At 40.7% G+C, this 21,019-nt stretch overlaps 1 protein-coding gene across 8 annotated transcripts in view; it reads left to right on the top strand.

Moving 5' to 3' along the window:
• The window catches only part of diaph2 (diaphanous-related formin 2), a 516,939-nt gene that overhangs the window by 138,602 nt on the left and 357,318 nt on the right, over nucleotides 1–21,019 (top strand). For all 8 annotated transcript variants that reach the window (XM_078169451.1, XM_078169450.1, XM_078169448.1 and 5 more), the window contains 6 exons: nucleotides 5,225–5,299; nucleotides 5,397–5,466; nucleotides 6,175–6,311; nucleotides 12,086–12,194; nucleotides 15,639–15,749; nucleotides 18,158–18,270. In XM_078169451.1, the coding sequence (XP_078025577.1) occupies nucleotides 5,225–5,299; nucleotides 5,397–5,466; nucleotides 6,175–6,311; nucleotides 12,086–12,194; nucleotides 15,639–15,749; nucleotides 18,158–18,270 (615 nt within the window). The remainder of the gene's footprint in view (nucleotides 1–5,224; nucleotides 5,300–5,396; nucleotides 5,467–6,174; nucleotides 6,312–12,085; nucleotides 12,195–15,638; nucleotides 15,750–18,157; nucleotides 18,271–21,019) is intronic.

Here is a 21,019-nt window from a genome sequence, read left to right as displayed (position 1 = left end):
TAGAGTAAGTCGCTGAGCAGCGTCTCTTCTGCTCATCGACTGACAGTGTGTACTTTGTACTACTGAATTTTAGCCCCTAACAAGAGTCTGTTGCTTCATTACATGTATTTATGTTTGCTTTCCCTTGAAGTGAATATGCATTTTGCCTGGAAACATCTTGTTTACTAATCTATGAGCTCTACAGTCTTATGGCAGTTAGCATAACTCCAAAATAAATACATTCAACCAGTAGAAATAACACTTAATATAAAATAAGAAATTACTTACTTATGACTGCCATAAATTTTTCATTTTGCCTGCGGAACATACATGATTGCAGAAAGTAACACAATTTGGTGGCACTTAACCAGAGGATTATAGCCATCAATATTACATGAACAAGTTCTCCCCCAAGGTAATGAAATCCTTGGATGTATGCCCACAGTAGAAAAAGAGACTGATAAGGAACGGATTTGACCTCTTGATCCTTCAATTTTGAATTGCGACATTGATATTTTAATGGCACAGAGAAACAAGTACGTTACATTTGATCAAACAGCACTACAGATGCTTCTACAGTACAAGTGTTCCTGCTCTACTGCCTAAGCAGCAATCAGAACACCAATGGGTGATACTGTAAGCTTGTAAACTTTATTGATGCTAATCATATGTTGAAATAAACATTTTTGTGAAGGTGAGATTAATACAAGAAGGAGCCGTGGTAGTAGTAGTCATAGAAGTAGTAGTGTTAGTATTGTTATTTGTTATAGTATGTTGTCTGCTGAGACAGTTTCTCAGATGAACAGAGAAGGGGCATTGCATAGCCTCAGGACAAGCACTGTAGAAGTACCATCTCTCATTTTCTTTGTGGTAACTTTGGGGACATTTAGAAGGCAAGCTGCAGAGGACCTAAGGGTATACGTGAGAGGACAGAAAATGATAGACAGTCTGGGATGTAGGGAGGAGTCAAAAACATTTAGTGCCTTAAAAACCTTGAGGAGGACTGCATTATGTTGCAACCTGCAGCAAGGCATACATTTTTGATGAAAAACTCTCTGCACAGACAATCCCTTTCTTTTATGTCTCTTCTGTTTCAGAGCAAAAATAATAGAGAGAAGGTAAACATGGAGCAGACAGCAGACATTTCCACAAAGATCTGTTGCCAAATTCCCAGTTTATATTCTGATTTAATGAGTCCACCTCTCTGTTGAAGGTATTAGTAAAGCTTTCTGATGCTAGGAAAACATCACAAGTACAAATGTTTTCCTACAAGTTATCAGAGTGTATGTGTGTATTCTAGATTAATTGTCACCCAGGTGCGACTAAGCATTGTTCATCACCGAAACGTGTAATGTAGACTTGAAAAATGGATCATAACATCAACAAAATCTCAACCCACTGGCTACGTGAAAAGCTTAGAATGAGGATTGTTCAGCTTCAGAGCTGGTGCATAGGTGTTAAATGTTGAGCATTTACTGTTGACGAATTGTAAAGTGAAATTTTGGCTTGCTCTAAGCACTGAGATAGGACTATATTCAACCAAAGAAAATCTCGGTCAACTGAAATTTTACCACCTCTTCAACCAATCAAAAAAAAAATCTGCAAGTCACTGAGCGTCTATTCTGGGCCAAGTGTTACACGTTTGACTTTTCTTCTGGTCGCCAGGAATTGAAAATATGTTCAGTTTTGGGTAAAACGCTGTGCTTGTCACCGTCACTTTTTACGTTGCCCTCAAATCACAGTGGAGAAAGGGCAGGACAAATACCACAAAGACCAACCATTAACAACAACAACAGAGGAGAAATTAATACATGTGAACAGGCAGGGCCGTCCCCTCTTGCCACATGCTTCGGCCTTTGCTTTATCAAGTGCAAGTAATCTACCTTGTGCCGACATTCTTCTTCCTTGGATATTCCATATCATAGTGACAGGTTTTCAGTAAGCGCCTGGCGTTTTCAGCTGGTGGACTCATGGCCTTATGAAACTAACACCAGCAGTTGTCCGAACAGTCAGAATTGACCACCCAACCAAATGGTGTCAGCCCTACTAGGATGGTTTTTCAGTCTTTCAGTCTATTGGTCACAGTTGGTCAATGGATGGATTCCCTGACTGGCCATTATCTGACTCTTGCTAGAGCCTACCCTCTGTTCTGTTTTGGTCATCATATGAATCATCATGAAGACATTTCTATCTGCATTTTTTATTCTTGAGTAAAGTTGTATGTCGCTAAAGAGCTACCTGTAAAACAAAATGATTTACTTATTGGTTTTAGAGAGTCAGTTATCAATAGCTTTATTTATAAAGCGCATTACCAAGTGCTTTAACTTAATAAAGCTAAAAACATGTACAATATACAGAGCAGGATAAAATACTTTAAATAGTTACAATGAATACCACCAGTTAATAAAAGCCAAACGATAAAAGTGGGTTTTGAGAAGAGATTTAAAAGATGTTACAGAGTTCGTCTGCCTGAGCAGTGAAGCAGTAAAATCTTAAAATCAATTCTAAAACTCTTAGGGACACTTATGGATGCCAGCTGCTGTAAAACTCAACAGAAGAAGATATTGGGATAGGGCCGGATGTATGTGTACACAATCAAAGACCTCTCTTTTTATGTTCGGGAACATGACATGAGCGTGGAGCTGTTTTTGTCCGGTGCCACTGTTTTGTCATGCATTTAATATTCAACAGGTTTGCGAGACAAATAATGTCTTCTCATGATCTACTTGAATCAGAAACAAGTCACAGATTGGAAATACGTCATGAGCGGATTCTTTGAAGTCTCCCTGCAACGTTACTGCTTTCATTCACAATGCAGCTGTGCCGACATCTTTTCCTGAAATGTTACTACAAGCTGAGTAGGGAAATTGGCAGTGCTGATTTCCCTGAATATTGATCCCTGCTTCATTCTCACGACACCATGCAGGAAATGTTCCTAAACATTTCAGGGACCGACTGGATGTGTGAAAGGGGCTTAAATTATGTAGAACCTCTATTTGTCCTTGCTGCAAAGGACAAAGTGTTTCTTTTTCTTCAGTGCTGTTCCCACACACCTTGTTGAGGTCACACACAGCATTTCCAGAATCTCATATTGCAGTTTCACTAGGTGATAAACAGAATGTCTCTTCACACATATTAGTTCCTTTTCCTGTTCTCTGAAGACTGACATTACCATCATTACCAAGGAGCGTAGACAGAGACTGGATTTACCGAATTGTGCTCCCTCAGCCATGTGTTGTCCTTTCACTCTTTGTTGTCTCACTGTCTCAATTACCATTACTACCTCTGTTTCACGGATGTATATATATAACTATGTTGTTATTCTGCAGTAAACTGAGCCAGTTTGTTCTTTCTTCTTTTATGGCCTTAAATATGTGCAAAGCATATGCTGGAAGGAAATCTTCAAACTGGAAGGCTCCTTGTAAAGCCACATTTACAAATTTACAAGATTGTGATGTTTTGTTTTTATTAAGAAAAACAGATCATCATTATACACTTCACTAAATACCAATAACTTATAAATTGGTTCTGCTTGTCTCATAATGAAATTTGAGTAGTGGTGGGGGGGTTGCTGGGGGAGTGTAGCATGTGCTAATTTCATCACAGATCAAAGAAATACCTCACCTCAACTTTGCCAGCAGCCTCAGGCTAATGCATCTCATCCCTAATTGAGGGTCTCTTCCGACTCACAGAGTCAATACAAATGACTTTAATACTCAAACCATTATTTTTTCAAATTATTGTCAAAAAGGCGGGATAAATCATTGACTTATGCCCCATTAATGTCAGAAAATTGCTTCATGCATTTTGCATTATTGACAGTTAGGGGCCTGAAAACAAGTAATGCTAAAGACATAATCTGGCTGTGACCACACTCCTCCTGCCTCTCTCTTCTCCTGGCTTAGACAAACGGGCTCATCTGTACTGGATCATTTGCCGTCTCTTGATACGCTGTGGTTTATAGCCAATTATCTCTTGCGATCCATTATCGATTACAGTGTTATCTTTCCTGCATTGCTTAATCTTTTGGCACAGGAACATAGCAGCTCACAGGGGGGCCTGGATACAAACTGCTTAGCGATGGGAACACTAGTTAAGATGGATGGGTGTTCATTTGCTTGTAGATGGGTACAGTTTAAATTCAAACTCATTCAGACCGTGTTCACTATTAGGAAGGGCAGGGTGTGTTTTTTTTTATTTGAAGCCTTTCCTGTGAGGAATTAAAAACTACAGCAGCCAATTTATTCGAGTGAGTGCTAAACCTTTGTTTGTTTGTTTGTTTATTAAGATCACCATTAGCTTTTGCATTGCAGCAGCTATTCTTCCTGGGGTCTAAATAAATGAATGAATGAGTGATTTCCTTTGAGGTTAATACAATATTGTGTGTGTTTGCTTCCTTCTGTAAATCAACATGGCACACAATACACCAGCAGGACAATAACAACTGACTGAATATTAGGACTGGGTATTGTTTAAATAAGTTATATTACCAGTACCCTTAAAGAGTTACCAATACATTTAGAGTATTTCATTTGATAAGTTTTTTATGCCTCCGAGCCATCCATCCATATGTCTGTCTGTGTCTATCTGTCCTCATTGTTGTAAAAGCTATATCTCAAGAACGCCTTAAGGACATTTCTTCAAATTTGGCACAAATGTCGACTTGGACTCAACAATGAAAAGATCAGATCTTGGTGGTCAAAGGTCAAGGTCAAAGTGACTTCATTAAACATATTTCAAGAATTCATACGCTAATTATGTCAAAATTTCACATAAACGTTTAAGTTGTGACATTTTATATCCAAAAGATCAAATGTCCACTTCAGAGTGACATCAGAATGTTCTCGAAAACCATCCATTATTCAACTCTATAACTCAGGAACAGAAGGGGAAACATTTGGTCGGATACTGAGTTGGTGATACTAATGTTGAGTGACCGCCTTGAAGGTGTCTTTAAAGATGTTTAGTGCTGTCCAGTTGAAGATGTATTTGAAGCATACACAAGACTGTGTGGCTTCTTTGCAGCAGTTTCCATATTTGAAGCATTGTCAACCCTGATACCATACAACCTTTTTTCTAGACCTGGATACAAAAAGGTTCCAATGTTGTTTGACTTGAGACATTTCTATACTGTTTTTAGGTATTGGGTTAGTTTGGTCGATACCTTTTAAGGTATCACGTACCAACACTCAGCGTTACTGAATGCTGGCTAACTAATTTTTGTGTGTCTGTGTCTTCTTTCTAGTTGGGTTAACAACTTCGGCCATGAGGGTCTCGGCCTTCTTCTGGATGCTTTGGAGAAGCTGCTGGACAAAAAACAGTAAGTGATCTTTGATGACATCTCATCTCTGTGAATGTTTTAGCACGCTGGGTTCTGTTCATATAATTACAATATCCTTTTCATTAATTTTTCTCAGGCAAGAGATTATTGATAAACGGAACCAGCATAAACTCATCCAGTGCTTGAAGGCTTTCATGAACAACAAGGTTTGTATGAGCCAACAAAGACAAATCAGTCCACCTCTATGATGAAATGATATAACTTGGATGCAGTCCGAAACAACCTGAAATTTGATTTACATTTGAATTTACTGGTATAAATGTAAATATCTAGAACAAGTACAGAGGCCACTCCGCATGCACTTACATTACACACGTTAGGAATGTGTAATAGTAGCTCAGTTGGCCAGCAGGACTCAAAACCTGATTTGAATCTGGACTCTGACAGGCCGGGGATAGCGGTACAGCAAAGTGAAGCTAATTTTACCATTTCAAGCCCACAGTCTCAGATCTTTTAATTATCCTTTTTGGGGAAGGTCTGGCTCATTTCTCAAAAGTGGCACACATTTCAAGGATAGATGAACTATTGATATTGCTTCTCTTAGAGTTAATCCCCACATGTGGTCATCTCTGCCCATTCCTTCAGTTGTGATGAGACTAAAAGTTACAGGAGACTATAAGTATTTGTCCCTATAGTCCTGTCCTGAATTGAATTAATTCATCATTCTCTCCATTTTCTCCCATGGCCTCGTTGTCCCTCCTTAAAAAGAAAATTAAGGCTAACTATAACTTACGTACATTAGAGCTTCTTTGTATAATTCATTTTTTACTTGAAGTGAAAATGCAAATGCTCTCATTAATGTATACCCAATGGACCTTTTCTGTATCCTACCTCCTACCTTTCATGTTTCACAGTATGGACTGCAAAGGATCTTGGGAGATGAGCGGAGCCTGTTGCTGTTGGCACGGGCAATTGACCCCAAACAGACCAACATGATGACCGAGATTGTCAAAATTCTCTCAGCTTTCTGTATTATTGGAGAGGAAAACATGTAAGTTGAAGTCACATTACCCACTCATTTGTCACATTTGTTCTCACACATCGTGCTCTTGCAGACTTTTTGGTGTCTTGCATATCATTAAGGAGTCATCTCCAGATAGCTTACCAAATGCCCACCCACTCAACATGTAAATTATTTCCAAAGAATGTTAGTGAGATAAAAAAATTGTCACAGTTGAGATCACGGAACAGAGAGCTTCAGTTGTATTTGCATAGGTTTCAAAGTATTTGCCTTTTGTTTATTTTATTTAAGTAGGGACAATGGATATTAATTTACATGAGCACCCGGGTCGATCATGTAAATGTGCCAGATTTAGCCATACGGGCTAATTTTCATCGTCGTTCATTCGTCCTTGGCAAGTTGAAGGCAAATAAAAACATTATAAGCAAACATTCAAAAGCACATAAGCACAGACTAACCGTAAAACAATGGCACAACTGTTTGGCATATGAAAATGTTAAAGACAAGCATACAAAAGCATATAAGCAGATATGATTAGTGAAACAACAACATAATCACTACTGCCCCAATAAAGAAGGTGCAAATAGAAATCCACTTGCTGTGCTCATTTTCCATTGGATCTATTTTCATCTGGAGCCAAAGGCAAGAGGTTTTAGTGGTGGACATTTCAAAACCTTTGCAGATAATACGATAGATTGATAGTCTCTGTTTCTACATAATATAACTATATGCACAGGTATTTTTCCACTCACTCAACAGGTAACTTCTGTATGTTTTAAACCTGGACCCTATTTTCCCATGTTTTTGAGTCTTTAAGGATGCTTTCAGACCTAGAGTTGTCTTGCTTTGGGCTGAATCAGGGACTAATTTTGTTACAAACTTGCATATTTGCCTAGAGTTGGTTAGTGTTCTCACGGCAGCATTTAAAAGTGGACCAGATAAAATGCCTTGGGTGAGAAAGCTGCTCTCGATTGGTCAGAATTTCCATGTGGGGAAAATCCAGGAAGTAAACAAGACGTTGAAGAAGAGTACACTTGCAAGATAAATGTGACACTCTCTAATGTCACAATGGAGGGACAACTATGTCCACTAAGCATGCTTGGTTTTGCCACTGATATGTTCAGATTATTATTTTAAGTGTGAAGTTTAAGTCTACAACACTATGGAAAGGACCCATACAGAGATATACCTTTATGTTAAAGAGTAAGATTCTTTAGTATAAATGTTATCGCCAAATCCACTAGACCCCATTTAGAGAAACTGTTATATTATCATTGTGAAACACATTCTATTCAAAGTCGACAGACACAAAATCACAAAAACAGTCTCAGTTCGTTCTCCACTGTTCCAACAATCCCCAACTTTGGTTTGGTTGAAATACTGTATTGTTTCTGGTTATACAAAGCGGATCTGTCTCTGGTCCATCTCTGTAGGGATCATTTCCATAATGTTGTTAGACACTTCAAATAATAATCTGAGCCTGTCAGTGGCAAAAACAAGCACTTTAAATGGATGTAAATTGACGTGCAGAAATGCCTAAACTGATTACCCTGCCGCCTGTTTGGCAGCTGCTGGCTGCAGCGTTCTCGCTCAATACTGGACCAATTTCAAAAACTGCTGTTCCCATTAGTCACTTAGACACAATAACATGGGAAATTAAGGTCCAGGTTGTAAAATACTGAGGTTACCCTTCAAGGGTATGTTGTTTTGTAATTTGGATGAAGTGACCCTTAAAGTTCTTCTGTCTAACCTCAATTTAAAGTTGTTAGTAAGTTTTCAGGATTCAGAGTTGAGTGAGGGACACATTTCCGTCTTTCTCAGTAAATCACAGCTGATACGGAGACAGCACAACACCAATTCAAAATCCTCACTGATGACCAAAAAAAAAAAAAAAAAGAAAGAAAAAGCGATGAAAGAGATACAGTCCATCCCTGCCATGTTTACACGCTCTGTAATGCTGTGAGAGGAAAGGAGACGGCTGCATCTTGTAAACACTGAAATATCGCTATTGCTTCAATGTTCTCCCACTGGGCAGATGGAGATTGCACCGCATGCATACATGTTTACCCACTGTGAGCATATACTACATTTACAGATGACCTCAGAGAGTGTAGACATTAGTCGGGTCACATGGTCAAAATGATGCAGTTTAGTCTGTTTAATGTGTTGAACTACTCAGTGTAGTTTGCCACGGACACACAGCCTAGCTGACAGCTTATAAATTGGATTTAGGGGAGTGTTTTTTATTGTTTCCCACAGGGCCAGACTAGAATAACAATGGCACTTCAAAGTCAGTCTGTATGCAGTGGTGGAAATAAACAAACCCACAAATTCTGTTGGAGAAGCTGAGTTCAGCACTGTGTCTCACATCTCTGACCATCCAAATAGGCCTTTATGCTTGTGGTACTGTGGCTGTGCATGGTTTCCAAAATCTGTTTTTAAGTTACATACTATAAAGAAGAGTGAATTTTTAAGTTCAACATTAATTTAATCCAACTCTGTTCAGATGATTTGATTAAAAAGTAATCTATTTTTATTCATTGAATTTTGTAAAATCACAGTTATACTCAGTAACTGCTCCTAAAAATGTAAATCCAGTGTTTATTATACATAAACCCTTAAGTATTTTTCTATGAAAACAAAAGGCAGCCTTTTCACTCATATAATATTTAATTAAATATTGTCTATTACAGTCATCTTAACACTCAGACACTGACTTCCTGCTTGCATACTAACACACACAACTATATTTAAGCAGATACTGGGTTTACAGATAGATCTCTGCATTTTAAAAGTATTCAAGAATAGGTTGAACTAAACATGGAAATCTTTGCCATGATCACAGCCCTGCTTTAAACTGTACGTATCCTGTAGAAGTGACAGCCAAAGGAGCTGAGGCGTCACTTTCTTGCTCAGAAACTTCTTTGCCAACCAATGTTGTGACGCTGGCTCATGTTCAACACCCACTTCAGCTGACAGCATCAAAAGGAAACACGACAAGTTAAGCAGATCTATCTCGCCTGTTTTGAAGCGTCGTCTGAACTGGCTTTAGATTTACTCAGTATGCAGCTCCCCGTGCTTGTCTGCGACTCTGTAACCCCTATCACAGAGGCATGGCCGTTCCATTTATCTCTGTGTCAAGCTTAGTTCACACATACAGTCCTTTTGGTCAGACACATGATCTCCCTCTCTCACAAAGTAAATGCTCGTGTTTTGTCATTCTGAAAGTGTTATTTTTAGGGGGGGTTGATAGAAGGTAATAAAGATGGCAACAGCAGGCATATGTGAGTTACTTAATATTCAACTATTGGGATATTCGTTAATGGCGTAGGAATCCAACTATCAGTTTGGGGAATTGGATATTAATTAATTTATTTTTTGTTATTTATTTGGCCAAAATGATAAGAAAGAAATTATAAATAAGTATTAATCTCAAAGTTTCCATACACTGATATATCACTCCCCAGCATCAACAATGACTGCGACATTTTTATTTTATTTCATTTTACTGTATTTTTTTACTATTTAAAATGGTTAAAGGAGCTATATGTAAGAAATCTAAAGCAAATAATCGTAAATTCCTCCTAATATGTCACAGAGACTAAGGAATAATGTTCATATAACATACTGATCTCACCGACAACAATAGTACAGCCAGAATATTCGCATTTAAAATAAATTTTTACGGTCCGCAAATCATGTTTATGTTTTGAATTTGTGTTTTGGCCTGTTGCGCCACCCACCGCCGTCTACCAGTCACGCATTCAGTAGAGTCTCAGCATCAGTTACAGACTGAGCTACAGCAGCACGGCAAGCAGCATTAGCAGTGTCCTAGTACATAGCATTAGCAGTCTCCTCAGCTGTATCCCGGCAGCAGCGTTAGCAGCAGAGAAGCTGGACTTGCTCGAACGAACACCGAAGATCAAGGATGCGGCGACGCAGCCCTGCCACGGCAGCCGCCTGTGGGCAAACAAATCAGTCTCCAGTGTGCTGCTGTCCAGCAACCTTGAATCTGTAGGGGAGGGGCGGCAGTATTTTGAATTTGAGTGCAGTAACCGTTTTGGCCACATTCTTACATACAGCGCCTTTAAAATCTTATTTTATTGTAGAGCTACGGGCAGCCACGTCTTACCCCATTCTCTCTCTGTTTATCAGGACTGCTCTGCTCCGCACTAGGGACAGTTAACAAGGGTCCGCCTGCACATATACATTGACACGCTCGGGCAAACTTTCTGCATTGAATTTCCGCGGACAGTTACGGTAACATGCACACTGTTCTATTCACAGTACAAATTAGGGTCCGCGTAAGCCCCAAGCAGTAAAAACGACAGCTTAGAGGTGAGCTTACCGTTCTTACACTGCCGATGTCTGATATTGGTGAAAGTAGAGGACGCCGCTGAGTCTGGAATGAATGTCTGTCCAACTTAAAAACCAACTTCACCATGGTGAGGTAGCTGCAGCTGGCGTGACTGCAGTGTTTTGGACTGGACTTGAATTTGTGACAAAATATCATAGCATGTACAGTCGGCATGCTCGGTATGCATAGAATCTGCATAGTCACCAGAAATGGGCTGCACCTAGAAGTTGCAGAAGTGTACATGATGACGTCACGCAGTCCAAAGTGGACACTTGCAGACATGCAGACACAGAAACAATGAATCGGCCCTTACTGTTAGCATTGCACGGCTTAATTAACGGCCTAATAGTTTTTAACAGGTTTAATGACAGAGTCAAGCAGTTTTAATGTCGGTGTGACTTTCCAAGAACTGTTTAATGGCCCGTTGGATGTAAAAGCTTCTGCTGTGTTAGCTCGTGCTAAGAGGAGGGGCGTTAAACTAACCATTTGCCACGAGGAGAGCGGTTTAACCTGTGTGACAGAAACACTGAATCCTATAAATAGAAATATAAAACTGTCTAAAATTAATTTAACCATAAGAAAAAGTGTTACAAGCTGTAATACATAGGATCTCATTCAACCAAACTTGCATATAACACACCCAAGTTTCTTGGAAAATGATTTTTAACATTTATTAGTAAACATATTTATTTGAACAGTGAGGTTAACTTGTAAATCAGGCTAAGCGCTCTTAGTACCCAGAGGGATAAGAAGGTTGACAACAGGGCTTTAAGCTCTTCAGTCTCTCAACTGATGAGGGGAAAATATGGCCTTGCAGTGACAGAGAGACCACCTGTTGCCAATTACTATGGACGCATTTTGTAAATCACTGTTTACAAAAGTGCTCATAAGACATCAATTTACTTTCATTGCAGTCTGAGTGTGTGTTTTTTTGTGTGCAGCTCAGAATTCTCTTTCATTCACAATTTAGATGCTGAAATTGTCCAATGCTCTATTTAGCAGAGCTGCCTTGAGCCCTTTGCAAGTACTCCAATTTGCTTACTTTCTCAATAGGTGTATTTGCACATTAGTCTGGCAGTCCCTGCAATAATACGCACCCTTTCTCACCCAGACAAATAAACTCTACCACAATTGCTTTGACAAGTGAACACATTTTCAGTAAAACCCTGCTTTTTGTCTCGCATCACCTTAGTAACAAGCATGATGAGGTCAAAATTGGATACTGCAGCACTAATGGACCGCATTGCATTCAAAGAGATGGAAAGCAGTAGCATTTGTCAGGGTGACCAAAGACTGGCCGAGCAAATGTCCACACCAACCCACAAGGGAAGATAAGATACATGGTGTTTGAGCTGAAAATTGTGAGTAAATGTCCTGTCAGTGAGGTGATAAAAGTGTTTGTTGACTTTTGTGTTGTGCTTGCTCCCTGTTCCCTGTTTTCTTCCAGCCTGGATAAGATTCTAGCTGCCATGACAATTGCTGCAGAGAGGAACAATAAAGAGAGATTTGCTCCAATTGTGGAAGGACTGGAGAACCACGAAGCCCAGCAGCTCCAGGTTAGGAATCACACATAAAAATACATCACTGTCTCATATTCATCATGCATTCATCGCTGCCTTTCTATTAGATTATATGGGTCTGAACCATGAAAATGACCTTTTATGCTTCAGTGGGCAATACAGTAACCACTGTTACTCCTCAGCAGTGTTTTGGATACTGCGTTAGTCTGTGGAACAGTATAATATTCAGGATGCTATGTATACCAAGTGGCAAAATCCAGGGCTGAAAAGTGAAGCCAACGCAGCAGTGCCAAAAAACTGTAGTACCTCCAGTGGCCACTTGAGGCTGGCTCCAAGAGCAGGTCAATCCCCATAGACCCCCATGTTAAAATTCCCAACTTAACAGTAGAAATTAACATGTTTACAGCCTGGTACAAAAACAAAAAGCTAAAAAATAGCTAATTTCCTGTTCATGACAACTGCACAGGGGTGAATTTTTATGTAACTCATCGTTTTAACGTTATTTAGCCTTAATGTTATGCATGATTTAGGGCATGGCTGCTTAGATTGACAGGTAGCTGTAGTCCTTTGACAAGTCGCTACCACAGTGCCAGCGTAATTTAAGTGACGTAACCATGGTAACCCCAGATTCACAGAGTGTAGGTGTAGCAGTAGCCATCACTATTTCAGTGCATTTACACTTAATGAAAGTTAATTGTAATGTTTTGGTCACCGAAAAAAATCTTGTTCAGCATTTGGTTGTGCTAAAAGACCATCCAAGGAGTCGCATTTTTAGTTTTTCTGCTAAGTACATTTTGTTTTAATGGTTTTAAGCCTGTTTTTCACCAGCAAAAATTAGCATTAGCATTATCACAGTTACCCATAGCTGTAAATGCACCAAGCAAGAAGCTAGCGTTAGGGTTAGCTCCACCCCTTCACATCTGAATTTGGTCAAAAGATGCTCCAAAAATCCAAGATGGCAACAGCCAAAACGCCAAACTCAAGGCTTTAAAATGGGAGTTCATAAACGAATGGGTGACGTCACTGCAGCTACGTCCATCACTGTGTACAGTTTATGAGTCATGCACACTGATTTGTTCTACCCAAACCTAAGAGGAAGGGAGCACCTCATTAATGAAAGCAGGAGTTGGCTGTGTACGGTGGGCAGAAACCTGGCACAGGCCAGTGTCAGACAAATTCTGTTTGGATGCCAATAAAGACTGAAAGTGACAGTTGTGTCACTTCGGGGCCCACTGTACCTCAGCCTCAGCTGTCCTCATACATGTGTTTTTCTCTGCTTCTCCTACTGTCTTTGGGTCCACTTGTCAACCCCACTGCACCTCTTGCACATGATGGGATGTGATCACTGGGCTATTAAAATGCACCCGGAGCTCCATCGCCACCGCTTTAATCAAAAACACCTGCTTCATTGAGCACCCCCACTGAACTACCCCATTCTTTTTGCAAACACCAGAAAAATATATTAAAAACAGCAGAGATTTTGAGTTCTTGAGGAGCCTTTTGTCTTCCCTCTCTCTTTCTCACACTTTCTCCTCCTCGCTATCATGCTCATTTTTTCTCACATCTTACAAATACTTCCCCTTGCTTGTTTTTTTTCCATGCTGCTGTCAAGTTGGGTCTCAGAGGACTCGGTGTGAAAGGGCAACTGAAGCACCATACTGCTCTTCGTTTTCTTCAGCAGCAGGAAAAAAACTATACAACAGCAATAAAAACACTGCTTAAAACATGTTTTTTTGAAACCAAAAGCAGGGAATTACTTAAGGAATTACTTTTTTAACTGCAGGGATTGTGAAGTCATGAAGGAAGAGTCATGAAGGAAACTGATGAGGCGGGTGGTGGAAGTGAAAGTAGATATTCTTTTATTAGGAGGCTGTTGTTTTTCCTTTAAATTTTGCCGTTAATGAAATGAAGCTCTGCTAATTGTGAAGTAAATTAAAATGCTTTGCTGATGCAGGGGGTTCAAGGAAATTAATAGACTTTTTATCCAAAACCTGTGATGGGCTGTAGAAGTAGACTTCGCTAATGTGATTAAAATGTGTTTTGCCGTAGTTGAGGCGATGCTTGTCTGCTGAGCGCAAGAGAAACTCCGCACTTCAACTTTAAAACCGTCCCAGCAGTGCCACTTTTAATTACGATGTTTGGAACCCCCCCACATGGCACCACCGCAGCTCTCTAAACCCAACATAGATAAACCCCCCCCCCCAACACAACCACTTCCCACTCCACAGTACATGGCGGAGGTATGTTTGAGGTGCTTGATGTAAATCTCTATGCAGGAGAAGAGAAGGAATTTTTCATGAGCTCCATGGCTTTCTTCACTCACATAAATTCTGTGAAGATTTGGTGGAGCTTCTTTTATGTATCTGGCCTCTGGTGGATACAGTAAAATGTCAGGTTTCAATGCACAGATCTTGCTTAGAGGCTCTCAAGCTTTTGTGGAACACAGAGAAGTATGCCATGTTTCTGGCGCAACACAGTCACTGGTGCTGCCTCTTTTACTGCAACAAGCTTGTGCTTTCCCAAAGGAGTATACATCGTAACAGTATATCCGTATTGCATAATAACATGCATTTTTCCTCCATCACCTGACTAAGAAATGGGTTTGTTTTATTGCTGCCTCAACTTTACGGCAACAGAAAAACAAACCAGTACTGATAATTTAAGAAAACGTCTTTGCGCCTTTCATCAAACGGAAACTTTGATAACGCTGATATATTTAATTGTAGCGCTTTATTGGACACAAGTGTCAAAAGGATGTATTTTATAGCATGTATGCAGAAGACATTGCATGCAGGGATCTTCAGTTGTATGTTTCGGTGTTATAATAAAAACGTTAACCCAGAAATATAATAAAACTGATGCAGTAAACCGCACAGAAACAACACTGCTGTGGCCCTTATTAATAACACAAGGCAAACAGTACAGGGTCAAGGTTTCAGAAGACAACGTTTCACATTGTCCATGGGAATCCTTCAGGCTGCTATCGATTGTCTGTCCAAGGAAAACTGTCTTATCCATGGCTTGCTCCCCTGAAACACCTTACTGCTCATTATAATTCATCAGCGATTTCCTCTTAGCCCCCTTCTCTGCCCAACACACACACACATACACACACACACACACACACACACACACACACACGCACGCATTGAGGCTTTTTCCTTTCCAATAAATCCATTAATAATGCACATCTAGTCAATAGACACAGCAGACCTGGACTTTCCACCATCTCTCTTCTTGTCTCTTTCTCTCTACCTTTCTCTACTCATCGTTGCAATCTGTTTCTGTAGTTTTAGTTTTGGGAAGAGAATATTAAGAGCAAATTATCACTCATAAACACATGTTTATATTACAAAGACCAAACATTACATTTATAATTAAACTATATAATAATCTTGTATTGATTTATTTTGCAAGAATTACCTCTTTTGTGTCTCTTTCTCATGCGTTTCTTTGTCATTTAATCCGTCTGCTCCACAGGTTGCCTGCATGCAGCTGATCAACGCCCTGGTCACCTCCCCCGATGACCTCGACTTCCGGATACATTTACGCAATGAGTTCTTGAGATGTGGCCTGAAGAAGATCCTACCTGTGAGTTATCAAACTGTCTCGCACAACATAGTTGGATTATTCACATGCATGAAAAGTTCTGCTCCTGACTTTGTAAAAGAGGTTGTAGCCAAAACATTCACTCTTACTGTGTCAATCAATAAATTCAGTCAATCAGTTTAGGTCAGCTTTGTCAAACTTGTCAGAAACACAGCGCGGTTTGGCCTTGGTAATTCTGAACCACGAACCTTGTCTTATTTTTACCAGTACAAGTTCTAGGCTCCTTGAAAACATTATGACTCGTCCTAGCAGATTTGTAGCCTTACAGCATAACTCATTACAGCTTTAAAGTATGCCTGTGAGGTGTCCAACTAGAATTTCTTAGACTATAGTTACAGCTACAGTTCACACCTAAATCAAAAACACACATTTTTCCTCTAATCTGTCTTGGACAATGTGCTTATCTCCTGATTTGGTGCTATCACAATATTGGGGCACCAATTTGAAGTATTGCAATAAACAAGAAGGTCCGTCCTTGGACCATCAGCCATTTTCTGCTTTTTTTGCTTCCGCCAAGTCAATCCTGGGCAATATATCGACTATATTTTGATATTGTAATATGAGATTATCATTCCACAGCACAGTGGTGCAGTGGTTAGCATTGTCGCCTCACAGCAAGGGGGTTCCTAGTTCAAACCCAGGGTGGGGGAGCCCTTCTGTGCGGAGTTTGCATGTTCTCCCTGTGTCAGCGTGGGTTTCCTCCAGGTACTCTGGCTTCCTCCCGCAGTCCAAAGACATGCAGGCTAATTGGTGACTCTAAATTGTCCGTAGGTGTGAATGTGAGTGTGAATGGTTGTCTGTCTCTCCGTGTCAGCCCTGTGATAGTCTGGTGACCTGTCCAGGGTGTACCCTGCCTCTCGCCCAAGGTCAGCTGGGATAGGCTCCAGCCCCCCTGCGACCCCTAACAGGATAAACGGTTACGGAAAATCAATGAATGTAATATGAGACTAGATATCATCCCAAGGGCTGGGGGATATTTAGAAAATAGAGTATCCCAATATTTTTGACCAAATACCTTGATGTTGATATTGCAACAATATTGTAGGGTTGACTATCTGTGCTTTTGCAAAATATTTACGCAATGAGATTTTTGATTAATAATCATCAGTAATGTGAATATAGTGACTAGGTGGGTAAGGGCAAATAACAGATCAGCTAGAACTGTCTGGTAAGTTCAGAAAATGTCATCACTTTACTGTAAAACAGCCATTACAACCAGGAAAAGAAACTCTTAGGATATTCAAAATCTAAGATTAAGCCTTGTCTCATATAATGGTATCGCTATAATATTGCCCAGCCCTAAACCAAATAATCAGGTGCCACAGGACACAAATGACATTAATGAGAAAAGGTTTTACTATTGTTAATTTAATAAATAATAGTCGTAGTGGTGTTACAAGCAGTAGTAGCTTGTGTCAAGTGTGATGCAGTGCCAGCAGCTCATCACACAGGTCGTTCTGGCATCATTATCAGCAGGCCTACACATCCACTGAAGGCAAACGAGCTCCAACTCATCACTCAGGCTCTCATTTGTAGCGAGTGGGGTGAGCGTGTCACAGAACCAGTTGTTAATAAGTCATCCCAGCTGCTCCTGTTGATTATTACTGTCATTACTTTAATTATCTTCAATTCTGCCCCCTGATATGAAAGAGTCTCGGTGTACAGCCATTTATGAATGCCACGTTCACTGCTTTTAATGCCGACATTCAAACTGACACTCGTTCATCTAATTATGAGTTATGCTCGGGAGCCGGCGAAGCTGTTGGCAAAGAAAAAGTGAACTCCACTAAAAAAAAAAAAAAAAAAAAAGAGCACAATTTGTTTTGTTCTTATAGTCCTTGACACATGTATTTGGCCCTCCTCTTCTCCTTCCCCCTTTTTTTGTGGCATTGTGCACCTCCCTCCGAACCTGTGTTGCTCAAGACAGATGGTGCACCCAAAAAAACAGTGCAGGGTGATTGATACCTGCAGAAATTGGGTTACATTTGGCCCTGTCTCAGTCTGTAAACTCCACTGCCGGTGATTCATAGAGAAGTGGTAAAGAGCACTGCCGTAACCCCTCGTGGCTGGAACAGGTGTGCAGGAATAGGTACTGTCTGGAATACCTAGTGAGAGTGTTCAGGGCGTCTCAGTTCACAGTTCCTCTAAAGCTGGAACAGGGAAACTAATATTCTAGTATTACTATTTTTACAATAGGCCTGATTAACAGTGACACATAAAAGTTTTAGCAAGATTCAGAAATATCAATACTGGAGTGATGAATGGTTAAAAGCCATATCTAAGTTATTCTTCGCAGGTGTTAGGACTCTTTATCACAATCTACATTGCAAGATGACCTTTTGTACAACTTCATTTTCTTAGCTATCTGCTGTGTGTCTAACTCATTGCAGGAGCTAAAAGAGACAGAGGAGCTCGACATCCAGCTCAAGGTGTTCAATGAGAACAAGGAGGAGGACTCCATTGAACTCTCCCATCGCCTGGATGACATCCGCGCTGAGATGGAATATCCTTTCTTCCTCCCTCTGTGTGAATATACAGATGAACAGGCCTGCAGAGCTAGCAGTGAGAGATGAGTGTATACTGTGGGTTTGGTCAAGCTTTACTAAAGCCTTTCATGGCTTGCTTCATTAGAGAAGGATTTGAGGAGCCAGAGCACGATATCCAGCTCCATCTCTGACCAGGTATACTAGGTAAATAACCCAGTCATCTGAACCACCTTCCACCTTCTTCCACCTCCTCACTCTTCTTTCTATTTACTCTTCTCTTCCTCTCCTCTTCACTTTTTGTCCTTGTCTGAGTACTTGGTTAAGTAGGGTTGTTGTGAGACTCAGGAGAAAGGTATCAAGCAGACATGTGTTTTCCTGTTTTTACCATTTACTATTCACAGTAGACAATTAAACACTTTTATGTGGAGGCATATTATATCATAAGGCTTCTCCAGCTCAGTAGAAATGTGAATTTTCTCCCCCAGCACTCTGCCATCGTCCATTTAAAGGGTAACTTTGACATTTTTCAACATGGACCCTATTTTCTTATGTTTCTGTGTGTAGGGTTTTACCTGACTCAGAATTGTCAGTCGAGTCAGATTTGCATTGATACAGATAAGATCGGATCAGATTCGTTATGCTTTTTTCCCATGTAGAGTTTGAAAGTTTAAACGGGGTTCAACAGCAATGGTCATGTAATATCGCACCCTCAAAGCTAATACGTGCTAACTGCGCTAACAATGGGTCCGAAACATTCAACAGCATATTTCCTGATCAAACAAAAGCCAGAGACATTTTGTATTAAATTGCCATGAGCTGTAAATTCACCACTTCTAAGCAGAGGGCAGAAGAAAAGTCTATCTCCGAGCCTGACCGCCTCTTTTCCTCCAGGCAGCTTCTGCAGTCTCACTCAGACTCACCCTGGCACCTGGTCTGCAGCTGCCTGTACTAGAGAGCAGCCTGAATGTGAAGAGTGCTCACTCTGCAGCTACATCTGGGGACCAAAACTTCCCCAGGAGTACACTGCACACTGACTGAAGTACGGCTCGAGTTGAAGAATCAGACGACTGAGGGGTCTCTGACTTATAATCTCAATCTTTGACTTGAAGTGGGTAGCCCTGTAATAGACTAATGGAATAAAGATTTTTGAAATCGGTCCAGTGATGAGCGAGACTGCTGCAGATGGCTGTGATAAAACAGGCTGCAAAGTAACAACTCGGGGCATGAGTCATGGACTGAGCGCCCTGACGTGTGACTGTGTGTTTGAGAAGTTACAGTGAAAGGAGCAGAGATGGTGGACTATTGTATGCAGTATTTCAGTAATGTATTAATAACTTAATTGGGATGCTGCTTTGTGACTTTCTGACCCATCTCCAGGAACCCATGATATTTTGCCAGTGGTTTTAAAAAAGAAATAGAAAAAATGGCAGTCAGCCCAGTGGTTTCGCTACTGGCTGCAGGGTCTCGCTCAATACTGGGCCATTTTCAAAAACTGTTGTTCCCATTAGTCACTCAGGCACAAAAACACGGGAAAATGAGGTCCAGGTTGAAAAATCTCAAACTTACCCTTTAACTCCAAACAAGTAGGAGTTGATAAGGTGAGCAATAATTTAGTCCAGAGTTGAAAACTTCTTCAAGCATCCCAGAGAAGACCCCTTTAATAATTCACAAATCTTCTCTGAGGCTATGTATGAATGGCTGACATTGTGAGCAGACAAACTCAGACGCTGACATTGTTATGCAGATGTTCGTTCCCACAACCTTTTTCTTCCACCAAATCCCAGAGTTCTAGTACCGGCACAAAGTGCTGCCGTGAGTGACAGTTTCTGTTGACACATGTAGGTGAGGGGAGGAGGTCGTGTGCGTGTGTGTGTGTGCATCGAGAGAAGATGGAGAGAAAAAAAGTGCACCTGGATTAATGATGTGCTTGAGCAGGTTCACAAATGAGAAGGCCCAATGTTTGTTTCCAAGGACAATGTGGTATTGATCTGCGGGTTCTGAGCATGAGTCGAATGCCTAGGCTACCCTTTGTCCCTTTGCCTGCATAGCACACACACGCACACACACACACGCACACACGCACACACATATATGCATGATACCACGCTGATAGTATTTCTACTACCTGAGCATTGCATATGTGTCGTGTTTCTCGCTGCAGCTTCATGAATATTAACCTGGAGAGGCTCCTCTGTGTCCGGCCCAGGTCCAGGTGCCGAGGAGGTGACTCCAGGCCACTAATAAATATTAATGAGCTGTGGAATGGTGATTGATTGACCCCACCACTGACTGGCCTACGTCACACTTGACTGCCACTCATGTTTATTCATTATTTGGAGAGGGAGTGTAAAGAGAGAGACAGAGAGCGCAAAAGAGAGCGTAGAGGGGGTGTCATCGAATGGATTGGCATTCTACATTAGGTTTATGTCTGCAGCTTAGTGATAGATGAAGCTAGTTGGACACTTTCCCAGTCTGAGCTCCTGCTCATGTCCTCTCAAATGCTGCTGTGGTGAGGCTATAATTGAATCTCACAGGATTGGTAATTCTCCCAGGCTTCATACTCAGCTAATACAAGGGAGGGAAATGATACTGCAGAGCAGCCTATATTCCCATCCCTCTCTCTCTAAAAATTTGATATGGGATAGGAGTTTAATTACAGACATTGTTGAAATTAATAGGAAAAGTGTCAAACAGTATTTAAAAGAATTGATCTTCTCCAATTGCAGCGGCTGCAGATTGTTTTGTGTGGATGATAGCATGGGCAAT

This window comes from Epinephelus lanceolatus, chromosome 7, assembly GCF_041903045.1.
Source record: "Epinephelus lanceolatus isolate andai-2023 chromosome 7, ASM4190304v1, whole genome shotgun sequence".
In the NCBI taxonomy this organism is placed as follows: Eukaryota; Metazoa; Chordata; class Actinopteri; order Perciformes; family Serranidae; genus Epinephelus; species Epinephelus lanceolatus.
The sequence above is the reverse complement of the archived record's forward strand: the minus strand, read 5'-3'. Positions and strand labels throughout refer to the sequence as shown.